This window comes from Oncorhynchus mykiss, chromosome 17, assembly GCF_013265735.2.
Source record: "Oncorhynchus mykiss isolate Arlee chromosome 17, USDA_OmykA_1.1, whole genome shotgun sequence".
Lineage (NCBI taxonomy): Eukaryota > Metazoa > Chordata > Actinopteri > Salmoniformes > Salmonidae > Oncorhynchus > Oncorhynchus mykiss.
In genome coordinates this window covers 7,951,153-7,966,246 of record NC_048581.1, presented here as the reverse complement: position 1 = coordinate 7,966,246, position 15,094 = coordinate 7,951,153, and the positions used below count along the sequence as shown (strand labels likewise).

The following is a 15,094-nucleotide window of genomic DNA, read 5'->3' as shown; positions in this document are numbered from 1 at the left end:
ATGCTCTGTTTAGTTAGCGTGCTATAGAACTATAGGTATCAGATGCTCTGTTTAGTTAGCGTGCTATAGAACTATAGGTATCAGATGCTCTGTTTAGTTAGCGTGCTATAGAACTATAGGTATCAGATGCTCTGTTTAGTTAGCGTGCTATAGAACTATAGGTATCAGGTGCTCTGTTTAGTTAGCGTGCTATAGTACTATAGTCCTATAGGTATCAGATGCTCTGTTTAGTTAGCGTGCTATAGAACTATAGGTATCAGATGCTCTGTTTAGTTAGCGTGCTATAGTACTATAGTCCTATAGGTATCAGATGCTCTGTTTAGTTAGCGTGCTATAGAACTATAGGTATCAGATGCTCTGTTTAGTTAGCGTGCTATAGAACTATAGGTATCAGGTGCTCTGTTTAGTTAGCGTGCTATAGAACTATAGGTATCAGATGCTCTGTTTAGTTAGCGTGCTATAGAACTATAGGTATCAGGTGCTCTGTTTAGTTAGCGTGCTATAGAACTATAGGTATCAGATGCTCTGTTTAGTTAGCGTGCTATAGAACTATAGGTATCAGATGCTCTGTTTAGTTAGCGTGCTATAGAACTATAGGTATCAGATGCTCTGTTTAGTTAGCGTGCTATAGAACTATAGGTATCAGATGCTCTGTTTAGTTAGCGTGCTATAGAACTATAGGTATCAGATGCTCTGTTTAGTTAGCGTGCTATAGAACTATAGGTATCAGGTGCTCTGTTTAGTTAGCGTGCTATAGAACTATAGGTATCAGATGCTCTGTTTAGTTAGCGTGCTATAGAACTATAGGTATCAGGTGCTCTGTTTAGTTAGCGTGCTATAGTACTATAGTCCTATAGGTATCAGATGCTCTGTTTAGTTAGCGTGCTATAGTACTATAGGTATCAGATGCTCTGTTTAGTTAGCGTGCTATAGAACTATAGGTATCAGATGCTTTGTTTAGTTAGCGTGCTATAGTATTATAGGTATCAGATGCTCTGTTTAGTTAGTGTCTCCTCCTCCTTCAGCTCTCCTTCTCTCTATCGTGTCCACCTCTCCCCCTCCCCAGCTCTCCTTCTTTCTCTCCCCCTCCTTCCCCCTCCCCAGCTCTCCTTTCTCTCCCCCTCCCCAGCTCTCCTTCTTTCTCTCCCCCTCCTTCCCCAGCTCTCCTTCTCTCTCTCCCCCTCCCCAGCTCTCCTTCTTTCTCTCCCCCAGCAGTGTGGGTTTGATCTAAATAGTCAGACAGCTAATTAGACTCATCTTGACTTCGTTAGTACCGCTACACTAATCCCCAGCATAGAGGTGTGTGTTTCTGTGTGTGTGTGTTTGTGCTAGTCGTTAGCTAACGAGCTACCCTCTCTTGATCCTTCCTGAGCTAATTATGAAATTGTATCACTGTTTAGAAGCACTAGATAACGAGGAGAGATGGAGTGCAGGGGGGAGGGGTGGAGAGGGAGGAGGAGGAAGCCGGAACGAGAAGCACTGAGGAAAGTAGAGAGAACAGGGAGGATATCTCTCCTTCCTCTGTGTTCACTTCCCTTCACTGATTTGAAAGGAAAAGAGGTTTAGTGAAGCATGGTGGAAGCGTCCTCTTGTTCATTCCTCCCAATCCAATGCTTTAAGATTTGTGGGAAGCAGTGAACAGGAGCACGCTTACGGACAATGTATTATTAATGGAACACACCCATTAAGAGGGACTGAAGGGAAAGAGGGGGGGTTTAGAGTCCCCCTCTCCCCCCCTTGTCCTTCTCCTTCCCCCCCCCAGCTGTAGGTCAGTGGAGCGGTCTAAGGCTGGCCTCCTGGGGGAGCTGTTGTCTACATTTTAAAGCTCTCCCCCCCTCCTCCTCCCCTCCCCAGCTGTAGATCAGTGGAGCGTTCTCAGGCTGGCCTCCAGGGGGAGCTGTTGTCTACATTCTAAAGCTCTCTCCTCCCCCCAGCTGTAGGTCAGTGGAGCGTTCTCAGGCTGGCCTCCAGGGGGAGCTGTTGTCTACATTCTAAAGCTCCCCCCCCCCCCCCCCCCCCCCCCTCCTCCCTCCACAGCTGTAGGTCAGTGGAGCGGTCTAAGGCTGACCTCCAGGGGGAGCTGTTGTCGCTACGTTCTAAATCTCTGGAAGAACAGAAGAAGAGAGAGACCCAGGAATCCCTGGTCAGACGACTACAGAAGAGAGTGCTGCTGCTCACCAAGGTAGTGTGTGTGTGTGTGTGTGTGTGTTTGTGTGTGTTTGTGTGTCAGATCAACTGGCGGAAACTGCTATGTCTCTGTGTCCGTTCTGAAGGAAGTTAAGAGGTGGTTTAGCGAGCCGACGCTAACTACAGTAGACTTTATCATTGCGCTAACGCTAGTTAGCATTTTCGCTAGATAGCAACTGCCTGTGGAGACCATTATAAAAGGTATCCAGGAGTTCATGTGACTCTGGGGAAGTAGATTAAGGGCCCCTACCAGTATGCTGACGTCCCCCTTTTAAGGAGGCTCAGACAGTCTACATGGAACTGACGGCTCTGTGATACAGCGACTGTTGGTGGAGGTCTTGGATAAGAGACACAACCTGCTTTAGGCTGCTTAATGTTTCTCATCATCGTCTCTTTCATATTAGCCAACACGCTCTTTAATCCGAGTAGACAGGGGGGGGTGTGTGTGTGTGTGTGTGTATGTGTGTGTGTGTGTGTTGACGTGGTAGAATCCTATTATCACAACAGATAAGTTGACCAAAACCAATTTTGTTTATATAAATAAATAAAAAATGTATGAAAATAATAAAATGCTAAATGGGACTGTTATCTGTGTGTGTGTGTTATCAGTTGACCTGACTGATTTGTTATTAAGATAGATAGATATAGACAGACAGACAGAGTACATTTTATTACGTCTTAATAGACAGTCAGTAGCCAGCGGGGCAGACACTTAGTTTAGTTTGGGCAACACACAACCGTGCGGTGGGGGTCACAGTAAGCATCCTGAGTAGGACATCTTTACACCATTGTGTGTTGATGGGGGGTGTGTGTGTTGATGGGGGTGTGTGTGTTGATGGGTGTGATGATGGGTGTGTGATTGGTCTCAGTAGTTTGTTCTGTGACAAATGACTGGCGAGAAAACAACCAAAGTTCCGTCGGTCTGAATTAAACGGTCATTTCACACCAATTTGGTTATTCTCTCTCTCTCCCTCTCTCTCTCTCTCTCTCTCCATCTTTCTCTTCTTCCCTCATTCTCTGCGTCTGTCCTTCGTTGTTATGATCGCCGTTGTGGCCGACTGATTTGACACGCCCTCATTACATCACAGCCGTTAACAACACAGGATGAACATTCTACATCTCAGCAAGATGTAATGACCTCCACAGCCCTACCATGACCTCCACAGCCCTACCATGACCTCCACAGCCCTACCATGACCTCCACAGCCCTACCATGACCTCCACAGCCCTACCATGACCTCCACAGCCCTACCATGACCTCCACAGCCCTACCATGACCTCCACAGCTCTACCATGACCTTCACAGCCCAACCACGACCTTCACAGCCCTACCATGATCTTCACAGCCCTACCATGACCTTCACAGCCCTACCATGACCTTCACAGCCCTACCATGACCTTCACAGCCTCACACGTTCCAGAGAGAGTGATTTTTAGGAGAGTTACCTCCCCAGGTCTCCGTTTAATTGACTTGGAAATGAGAGGCACATACACACATGTTAAGGGGGCCAGTTGTGTTCTCTTAAAGGTCAACTCCACCTGAACACCTGGGATATTATTAGGAAGTATTTAGGCATTTTGTGTCTATTTATTTTAGACTGTTTAATGATGAGAGGACCTCTGACATTTCCACTGTGTGATGTTTTTAAGACGGATCCCTGAGATGACTGTGTGTGTGTGTGTGTGTGTATGTATATATATATATATATATATATATATTTTATAGACATTCATTTTCAACGATCTATATAACACGTCGGCGGCCATTGCTCTCTTTCCAAAACTTTTTCTTTTCATAGTGAATTACATTCAGATATAGTACTATGGTTAGCACCATTAGCCAGATTAGCATCTACATTCATTTGGCCCAGCGTCATCCTGGTTTGGCCGGCGGGAGGCCGTCATTGTAAATAAGAATTAGTTCTTAACTGACTTGCCTTGTTGAATACATTTTAAAAATGGTTTATGACAAAAGCCTACGTTCCTCAATAATGAATGTGTTTTTAGTTGTCTCACTGTCTCTTTTTCCTGTGTGTTCCAGGAGCCCTATGACAGTGAGCTGTCTTCTAGGGACTACACTCACTGTCTCTTTTTCCTGTGTGTTCCAGGTGCCCTATGACAGTGAGCTGTCTTCTAGTGACTACACTCACTGTCTCTTTTTCCTGTGTGTTCCAGGTGCCCTATGACAGTGAGCTGTCTTCTAGTGACTACACTCACTGTCTCTTTTTCCTGTGTGTTCCAGGAGAGGGATGGGATGCGCGCTATCCTGGAGTCCTATGACAGTGAGCTGTCTTCTAGTGACTACACTCCTCAACTCAGCCGCAGACTCAGAGAGGCAGAAGATGTACTGACCAAGACTCAGAACCACAATACAGAGATGGAGGTAGGGAGACGGTCTGTCTGTGTCTGTGTCTCTGTCTGTCTCAACCTAGATGTCTGTCTGTGTCTCTGTCTCAACCTAGATGTCTGTCTGTGTCTCTGTCTCAACATAGATTCGGTCTGTGTCTCTGTCTCAACATAGATGTCTGTCTATGTCTGTCTGTCTCAACCTAGATGTCTGTCTGTGTCTCTGTCTCAACCTAGATGTCTGTCTGTGTCTCTGTCTCAACCTAGATGTCTGTCTGTGTCTCTGTCTGTCTTAACCTAGATGTCTGTCTGTGTCTCTGTCTCAACCTAGATGTCTGTCTGTGTCTCTGTCTCAACATAGATTCGGTCTTATGGAGCAGAATTGTAAATTGTGTGTTTGTTTTTTTATTTTTTACATTGGATAGAAGTAGACACACAGAGCTACACGATGGGATCTCATACACTACAGTTGAACAATGGGAAAGTAATTCTGCTTTGAAGTTGATCAACTTTGTAAACTCACTTTTGAGAAAATGGTCTTTGAATGTTTTGGTATCTGGTGAAGAGCTCTTCTTTGTCTACACCCATTCAGCAGAGTTCACACCTTCTTAAGCTTTAGTCCCGCCCATCTCGTTTTGCTCTCTGAGCTTTAGCCCCGCCCATCTCGTTTTGCTCTCAGAGCGAACACTTGGCGCTCAACTGACAGTACACTTTTAATTTAAGACCTATAGCTAGCAAGTTAGGGAAACCATGAACCTAGCTAGGCAAACAAAGTGTAAGATCACACACGTCACTTAACGTTAGCTAGTTAACCTCTCTCGGTACGCTAGCGTCCCACCTCGTCAACAGCCAGTGAAAGTGCAGGGCGCCAAATTCAAAACAGAAATCCCATAATTAAAATTCCTCAAACATGCAAGTATTATCCACAATTTTAAAGATAAACTTGTTGTCAATCCCACCATAGTGTCCGATTTCAAAAAGGTTTTACGACGATAGCACACCAAACGATTATGTTTAGGTCAGAGCCAAGTCACAGAAAAACACAGCCATTTTTCCAGCCAAAGAGAGGAGTCACAAAAAGCAGAAATAGAGATAAAAATTAATCACTAACCTTTGATGATCTTCATCCGATGACACTCATAGGACTTCATGTTACACAATACATGTATGTTGTGTTCGGTGAAGTTCCAAAAATCTGAGTTTACATTGGCGCGTTACGTTCAGTAGTTCCAAAACATCCGGTGATTTTGAGCCACATCAATTTACAGGAATACTCATAATAAACTGTTATGCATGGATTTAGATCCACATTTCCTTAATGCAACCGCTCGTTCAGATTTCAAAAAAACTTTACGGAAAAAGCACACCATGCAATAATCTGAGTACGGCGCTCAGAGACCAAAACAACCCAAACAGATATCCGCCATGTGGTGGAGTAAACAGAAGTCAGAAATAACATTAGAAATATTCACTTACCTTTTGATGATCTTCATCAGAATGCACTCCCAGGAATCCCAGTACCACAATTAATGTTTGTGTTGTTCGATAAAGTCCATCATTTATGTCCAAATACCTCATTTTTGTTTGCGTGTTTTAGCCCAGTAATCAAAATTCATGCGGCGCCATCACTAGGTGCAGACGAAAAGTCAAAGTTCCTTTACAGTCCGTAGAAACATGTCAAACCATGTATAGAATCAATCTTTAGAATGTTTTTAACATAAATCTTGAATAATGTTCCAACCGGAATATTCCTTTGTCTGTAGAATTGCAATGGAACGCAAGCAAACTATCATGTGAACGCGCGTGGTCAGCTCATGCCTCTCTGGCAGACCTCTGACTCAATCTCCTCTCATTCGCCCCCATTTCACAGTTGAAGCCTCAAACAAGGTTCTAAAGACTGTTGACATCTAGTGGAAGCCTTAGGAAGTGCAATATGACCCCAAGCTTCCCACAATAATTTGGGTGAATTTTGGCCCATTCTTCCTGACAGAGCTGGTGTACTTGAGTCAGGTTTGTAGGCCTCCTTGCTCACACATGCCATTTCAGTTCTGCCCACAAATATTCTGTAGGATTGAGGTCAGAGCTTTGTGATGGCCACTCCAATACCTTGACTTTGTTGTCCTTATGCCATTTTGCCACAACTTTAGAAATATGGTCATTGTCCATTTGGAAGACCCATTTGCTACCAAGCTTTAACTTCCCGACTGATGTCTTGAGATGTTGCCTCAATCTATCCATGTAGTATTCCTACCTCATGATGCCATCTATTTTGTGAAGTGCACCAGTCCCTCCTACAGCAAAGCACCCCCACAACATGATGCTGCCACCCCCGTGCTTCACGGTTGGGATGGTGTTCTTCGGCTTGCAAGCCTTCCCCTTTTTCCTCCAAACACATCGATGGTTAATATTGGAAAAAAACGTTCTGGTTTTGTTTCATCAGACCAGAGGACATTTCTCCAAAAGTATGATCTTTGTCCCCATGTGCAGTTGCAAACTATAGTCTGGCTTTTTTTATGGCGGTTTTGGAGCAGTGGCTTCTTCCTTGCTGAGCAGCCTTTCATGTTATGTTGATATAGGACTCGTTTTACTGTGGATATATTTGCACTTTCGCACCAGAGTACGTTCATCTCTAGGAGGCAGAACGCGTCTCCTTCCTGAGCGGTATGACGGCTGCGTGGTCCCATGGTGTTTATACTTGCGTACTATTGTTGGTACCTTCAGGCATTTGGAAATTGCTCCCAAGGATGAACCAGAGTTTTCTATCATTTTTGTGGAGGTCTTTTTTCTGAGGTCTTGGCGGATTTCTTTTGATTTTCCCATGATTTCAAGCAAAGAGACACTGAGTTTGAAGGTAGGCCTTGAACTACATCCACAGGTACACCTCCAATTGACTCAAATTATGTCAGACTATCAGAAGCTTCTAAAGACATTACCAATTTATTTTAAATATTCCAAGCTGTTGAAAGGCACAGTCAACTTCTGACCCACTGGAATTGTGATACTGTGAATTAAGTGAAATAATCTGTCTGTAAACAATTGTTGGAAAAATTACTTGTCATGCAACAAAGTAGATGTCCTAACCGACTTGCCAAAACTATAATATGTTAATACAAGACATTTGTGGAGTGGTTGAAAAACTAGTTTTATTGACTCCAACCTAAGTGTATGTAAACTTCTGACTTCAACTGTGCATGTATGTATGTATGTTATGTTGACACCACTTCAAATTAGTGGATTTGGCTATTTCAGCCATACCCGTTGCTGACAGGGGTATAAAATTGAGCATACATCCATGCAATCTCTATAGACAAACATTTGCAGTAGAATGGCCTTACTGAAGAGCTCGGTGACTTTCAACATGGGCACCGTCATAGGATGCCACCTTTCCAACAAGTCAGTTTGTGAAATTTCTGCCCTGCTAGAGCTGCCCCGGTCAACTTTAAGTGCTGTTTTTGTGAAGTGGAAACATCTAGAAGCAACAATGGCTCAGCCGTGAAGTGGTAGGCGACACGACCTCAGCAGAACGGGACCGCAGAGTGCTGAAGTGCAATGCTTGTAAAAATGCTTGTAAAAATTGTCTGCCCTCTGTTACAACACTCACTACCAAGTTCCAAACTGCCCTCTGGAAGCAACATCAGCACAATGACAGATATTACACGTTTCTAATTTTGACAGACAGTGGTTTAATTTCAAGCTACAGTGTACTGTTAGCTAGCTAACATTAGCTGGCTGTTTTCCTAGCTGATGTTATTTATTCGTATCCCAGAGCCGTGTTCATGCAGGGTGGTAACCACGTGATCTGAGCTTCAATGGGTTTCCATGGCCGAGCAGCCGCACACAAGTCTAACATCACCATGCTCAATAACACTCGCGGCTGGACTGGTGTAAAGCTCGCCGCAACTGGACTCTGGAAACGCCTTCTCTGGAGGGATTAATCACGCTTCACCATCTGGCATTCCGACGGGTGAATCTGAGTTTGGAGGATGCCAGGAGAACGCTACCTGCCCCAATGCAAAGTGCCAACTGTAAAGTTTGGTGGAGGATGAATAATGGTCTGTGGCTGTTTTTCACGGTTCGAGCCCCTTATTTCAAGTGTAGGGTAATATTAGCGCTACAACATACAATGACATTCTAGACGATTCTGTTCCTTCCAACTTTGTGGCAGTTTGGGGAAGGCCCTTTCCTGTTTCAGCATGACAATGCCCCTGTGCACAAAGCAAGGTCCATACAGAAATGGTTTGTCGAGATCGATGTGGAATAACTTGACTGTCCTGCACAGATCCCTGACTGCGAGCCAGGCCTGGTCTCCCAACATCAGTGCCTGATCTCACTAGTGCTCTTGTGGCTGAATGGAAGCAAGTCCCCGCAGCAATGTTCCAACATCTAGTGGGAAAGCCCTCCAGGAAGAGTGGAGGCTGTTATAGAATATTTGTCTCTCTACCAGTCTTCCTCCATCTGCCTGCCACGCACACACACACACACACACACACACACACACACACACACACACACACACACACACACACACACACACACACACCCCCCCCTCTTGTCTAAGTGGTGTTTTTCTCCCTCTTCTGCAGGTTCTGTTGACTAAAGCCCAAGAGGAGGCTGGGGCCCTCAAACTACAAGTACAGACTGTGAGTGTACACACACCCACACACACACCCTGTGAAATAACACGTGTTTTTCCTAGACGGCGGTCGTTTATAACACACACTTGGCTGTTCCTGTTTCCAGGGCAACGTCACAATTGCCGTGGAGATGGGAAGTGACACGTGTGAAATCATCTCGTCTCGCCACACACACCCTCTCGTCTCTCCACCTTGTGATTACCTCTCTGTCTGAGGAGAGACAGAAGAGGGAGAGGAATGAATGGATGTATCGTTGTGTGTGTCTGAGTGGTGTTGAATCACGAGCCGCGTCCCTCTCCTCCTCTCTTCCCTTGTTACCCAGACATCTCCTTCATTGATTAGTCTCCATCAGAGGAGAGACAGATGGAGGGGGATGCACCGGTGTGCTGTCTGTTTAGGGAATAGTGGTATAGAGCATTTAGAGAGGGAGGTGGAATATATGAGGGGGAGAGGAGGGATACATGGATGGAGGAAGAGGGGGATGGAATATATGAGGGGGAGGGAGAGTTGGTCAGTGGGAAGAAGGGAGAGATGGATGGATGGAGGGAGAGAGGGCTGGAGGGTGGGGGGGGGGGGGAGGTCGGGGGCCGGAGGGAAGGGGCTGGAGGTCGGGGGTAGAGGGGGCCGGAGGGAGGGGAAAGATGGGAGAGAGGGGGCCGGAGGGAGGGGAGAGGTGGCCGGGGGGAGAGGGGGCCGGAGGGAGAGAGGGGGCCGGAGGGAGGGGGGAGATGGGGAAGAGGGGGGGGGGGGGAGAGGGGGCCGGAGGGAGGGGGAGAGGGGGCCGGAGGGAGGGGGAAGAGGGGGGGAGAGGAGGGAGGGGGGAGAGGTGGCCGGAAGGAGGGGGAGAGGGGGCCGGAGAGGGGGCCGGGGAGAGGGGGCCAGGGGGAGAGGTAGGGGGGAGAGGTGGCCGGAGATAAGGGGGGAGAGGGGGCCATGGGGGAGAGTGGGAAGATGGGGGAGAGGGGGCCGGAGGGGGGGGGGAGTTGGGGGAGAGGGGGCCGGGGGGAGTTGGGGGAGAGGGGGCCGGAGGGAGGGGGGAGAGGGGGCCGGAGGGAGGGGGAAGATGGGGGAGAGGGGGAGATGGGGCCGGGGGGAGATGGGGGAGAGTGGGCCGGAGGGAGGGGGAAGGCATCGGAGTGATTGGGTCTGTTTTTATGTTAGTCTGGGTTAGTAAGTGTGTGTGTCTCTGTGTTCTAGATGGAGTTGGAGCTGGAGGTTATGAAGAAGCAGCAAGACTCCGTCGCCGAGGGCAACCCCTTAGCAACGAACGAGGAAGTCAACACACTCCGGTAACTCACACACTTAACACCAGTAGAGAGGTGAAGTACCATACTATATGGTTCAGTACTACCATACTGAGCCATTTACAGAGAGGAGGAGTTCAGAGGAGTGGAGGGTGAGAGAGAATGGAGTGAGCCCGGGGGCCAGGCTGGCTGGCTAGGGAGCGCGGGGGGGCCAGGCGGCTGGCTAGGGAGCGCGGGGGGGCCAGGCGGCTGGCTAGGGAGCGCGGGGGGCCAGGCGGCTGGCTAGGGAGCGCGGGGGGCCAGGCGGCTGGCTAGGGAGCGCGGGGGGGCCAGGCTGGCTGGCTAGGGAGCGCGGGGGGGCCAGGCTGGCTGGCTAGGGAGCGCGGGGGGGCCAGGCTGGCTGGCTAGGGAGCGCGGGGGGGCCAAGCTGGCTGGCTAGGGAGCGCGGGGGGGCCAGGCTGGCTGGCTAGGGAGCGCGGGGGGGCCAGGCTGGCTGGCTAGGGAGCGCGGGGGGGCCAGGCTGGCTGGCTAGGGAGCGCGGGGGGGCCAGGCTGGCTGGGCTAGGGAGCGCGGGGGGGCCAGGCTGGCTGGGCTAGGGAGCGCGGGGGCGCCAGGCTGGCTGGCTAGGGAGCGCGGGGGCCAGGCGGCTGGCTAGGGAGCGCGGGGGGCCAGGCTGGCTGGCTAGGGAGTGCGGGGGGCCAGGCTGGCTGGCAAGGGAGCGCGGGGGGCCAGGCTGGCTGGCTAGGGAGCGCGGGGGGCCAGGCGGCTGGCTAGGGAGCGCGGGGGGCCAGGCGGCTGGCTAGGGAGCGCGGGGGGCCAGGCGGCTGGCTAGGGAGCGCGGGGGCCAGGCGGCTGGCTAGGGAGCGCGGGGGGCCAGGCTGGCTGGCTAGGGAGCGCGGGGGCCAGGCTGGCTGGCTGGCTAGGGAGCGCGGGGGGCCAGGCGGCTGGCTAGGGAGCGCGGGGGGCCAGGCTGGCTGGCTAGGGAGCGCGGGGGCCAGGCTGGCTGGCTAGGGAGCGCGGGGGGCCAGACGGCTGGCTAGGGAGCGCGGGGGGCCAGACGGCTGGCTAGGGAGCGCGGGGGGCCAGGCTGGCTGGCTAGGGAGCGCGGGGGGCCAGGCTGGCTGGCTAGGGAGCGCGGGGGGCCAGGCTGGCTGGCTAGGGAGCGCGGGGGGCCAGGCTGGCTGGCTAGGGAGCGCGGGGGGCCAGGCTTGCTGGCTAGGGAGCGCGGGGGGCCAGGTGGCTGGCTAGGGAGCGCGGGGGGCCAGACGGGTTGCTAGGGAGCGTGGGGGGCCAGGTGGGAGAAGAGGGGGGTGAAGAGGAGAGGCTGGGAGAAGAGTTTAGTTAGAGAAGTGGGGGGTGAAGAAGAGGAGAAGAGGTTAGTTAGAGAAGAGGGTGTAGGAGAGGCTGGGAGAAGAGGTTAGTTAGAGAAGTGGGGTGTGAAGAAGAGGAGGAGAGGCTGGGAGAAGAGGTTAGTTAGAGAAGTGGGGGGTGAAGAAGAGGAGGAGAGGGATGCGAGGTCCACTGGGAGCGATAGAGGAAGAAATGGAGGTCAGACAGGTATGGAGGGAGAATCAAGTCGTTGATCATGTGATGAAGAGTGAAGGAGACAGGAAGCCTATTGAGGAAGTCCCCCTGACATTACTATCACACTGGAGATCAACAAGCTCCCTCAACTACTAGACACACACAGAACGCTAGAACACAGAACGTTAGAACACTAAATTATAGAACACAGAACGTTAGAACACTAAATTATAGAACAGTGGAACGTTAAAACTCTTCATACGTTGTCACTCTGTGGCGTCATGCCGTCGTTATGAACGTTGTCAAGGTGACGTCACAGCGCTGACCTAAAGTCACTCTGGACACGGCACAGCCAGAAGAGCCAGGTTCCTCTCTAGGTTTCTTCCTAGGATTTGGCCTTTCTAGGGAGTTTTTCCTAGCCACCGTGCTTCTACACCTGCATTGCTTGCTGTTTGGGGTTTTAGGCTGGGTTTCTGTACAGCACTTTGAGATCAGCTGATGTACGAAGGGCTATATAAATAAATTTTATTTGATTTGGACAGACTGTCAGTCGTCACCTTGACAACGTTCATAACGTCACAGTGCTGACCTAAAGTCACTCTGGCGTCATGCCGTCGTTATGAACGTTGTCAAGGTGACGTCACGGTGCTGACCTAAAGTCACTCTGGACAGACTGACAGTCGTTATGAACGTTGTCAAGGTGACGTCACGGTGCTGACCTAAAGTCACTCTGGACAGACTGACAGTCGTTATGAACGTTGTCAAGGTGACGTCACAGTGCTGACCTAAAGTCACTCTGGACAGACTGACAGTCGACTGAAGAGCCTGGAAATACCACCCCACTGCTGAAGAAGGTTCATGTTTAGGAGGAAACAACTCTGCCTTTTCATTTTGTCAAATTGACTTTAGACGGATGGCAATGTGGTCATTAGAGACGCCGACGTCATGCTGCATCTAATGTCAATCTGTGACATCATAACGACGACCAGAGGTTAGCCAGCGACGCTGACGTCATGCTGCATCTAATGTCAATCTGTGACATCATAACGACGACCAGAGGTTAGCCAGCGACGCTGACGTCATGCTGCATCTAATGTCAATCTGTGACATCATAACGAAGACCAGAGGTTAGCCAGCGACGACCAGAGGTTAGCCAGCGACGACCAGAGGTTAGCCAGCGACGACCAGAGGTTAGCCAGCGACGCTGACGTCATGCTGCATCTAATGTCAATCTGTGACATCATAACGACGACCAGAGGTTAGCCAGCGACGCTGACGTCATGCTGCATCTAATGTCAATCTGTGACGTCATAACGACGACCAGAGGTTAGCCAACGACGACCAGAGGTTAGCCAGCGACGACCAGAGGTTAGCCAGCGACGCTGACGTCATGCTGCATCTAATGTCAATCTGTGACATCATAACGACGACCAGAGGTTAGCCAGCGACGCTGACGTCATGCTGCATCTAATGTCAATCTGTGACATCATAACGACGACCAGAGGTTAGCCAGCGACGCTGACGTCATGCTGCATCTAATGTCAATCTGTGACGTCATAACGACGACCAGAGGTTAGCCAGCGACGACCAGAGGTTAGCCAGCGACGACCAGAGGTTAGCCAGCGACGACCAGAGGTTAGCCAGCGACGCTGACGTCATGCTGCATCTAATGTCAATCTGTGACATCATAACGACGACCAGAGGTTAGCCAACGACGACCAGAGGTTAGCCAGCGACGACCAGAGGTTAGCCAGCGACGCCAACGTCATGCTGCATCTAATGTCAATCTGTGACGTCATAACGACGACCAGAGGTTAGCCAACGACGACCAGAGGTTAGCCAGCGACGACCAGAGGTTAGCCAGCGACGACCAGAGGTTAGCCAGCGACGCTGACGTCATGCTGCATCTAATGTCAATCTGTGACATCATAACGACGACCAGAGGTTAGCCAACGACGACCAGAGGTTAGCCAGCGACGACCAGAGGTTAGCCAGCGACGCCGACGTCATGCTGCATCTAATGTCAATCTGTGACATCATAACGACGACCAGAGGTTAGCCAGCGACGCTGACGTCATGCTGCATCTAATGTCAATCTGTGACATCATAACGACGACCAGAGGTTAGCCAGCGACGCTGACGTCATGCTGCATCTAATGTCAATCTGTGACATCATAACGACGACCAGAGGTTAGCCAGCGACGCTGACGTCATGCTGCATCTAATGTCAATCTGTGACATCATAACGAAGACCAGAGGTTAGCCAGCGACGCTGACGTCATGCTGCATCTAATGTCAATCTGTGACATCATAACGACGACCAGAGGTTAGCCAGCGACGACCAGAGGTTAGCCAGCGACGACCAGAGGTTAGCCAGCGACGCTGACGTCATGCTGCATCTAATGTCAATCTGTGACATCATAACGACGACCAGAGGTTAGCCAGCGACGCTGACGTCATGCTGCATCTAATGTCAATCTGTGACGTCATAACGACGACCAGAGGTTAGCCAACGACGACCAGAGGTTAGCCAGCGACGACCAGAGGTTAGCCAGCGACGCTGACGTCATGCTGCATCTAATGTCAATCTGTGACATCATAACGACGACCAGAGGTTAGCCAACGACGACCAGAGGTTAGCCAGCGACGACCAGAGGTTAGCCAGCGACGCCGACGTCATGCTGCATCTAATGTCAATCTGTGACATCATAACGACGACCAGAGGTTAGCCAGCGACGCTGACCTCATGCTGCATCTAATGTCAATCTGTGACATCATAACGAAGACCAGAGGTTAGCCAGCGACGACCAGAGGTTAGCCAGCGACGCTGACGTCATGCTGCATCTAATGTCAATCTGTGACGTCATAACGACGACCAGAGGTTAGCCAGCGACGCTGACGTCATGCTGCATCTAATGTCAATCTGTGACATCATAACGACGACCAGAGGTTAGCCAGCGACGACCAGAGGTTTTCCTTCTACCTTGACATGTCTCCTTCAGAATGGGGTTGTATGGGAATGGGGAACCACTATCATTTACTTTTGGAGAAATCTTCATCAGCGTTAATTGACTTTGTATTGAGAATAATGCTCAGTCGGGCGTCAGTCCAAAACAAGTTAAAATGTTTGTTTGTAAGTTAAAATGTAACCCATGAATA

At 50.1% G+C, this 15,094-nt stretch overlaps 1 protein-coding gene across 5 annotated transcripts in view; it reads left to right on the top strand.

Annotated features, from left to right (window-relative positions):
- The window catches only part of LOC110491210 (mitotic arrest deficient 1 like 1), a 115,636-nt gene that overhangs the window by 38,023 nt on the left and 62,519 nt on the right, over positions 1-15,094 (top strand). For all 5 annotated transcript variants that reach the window (XM_036948757.1, XM_036948756.1, XM_036948758.1 and 2 more), the window contains 4 exons: positions 2,038-2,182; positions 4,430-4,570; positions 9,117-9,173; positions 10,365-10,456. In XM_036948757.1, coding sequence (XP_036804652.1) covers positions 2,038-2,182; positions 4,430-4,570; positions 9,117-9,173; positions 10,365-10,456 — 435 coding nt within the window. The remainder of the gene's footprint in view (positions 1-2,037; positions 2,183-4,429; positions 4,571-9,116; positions 9,174-10,364; positions 10,457-15,094) is intronic.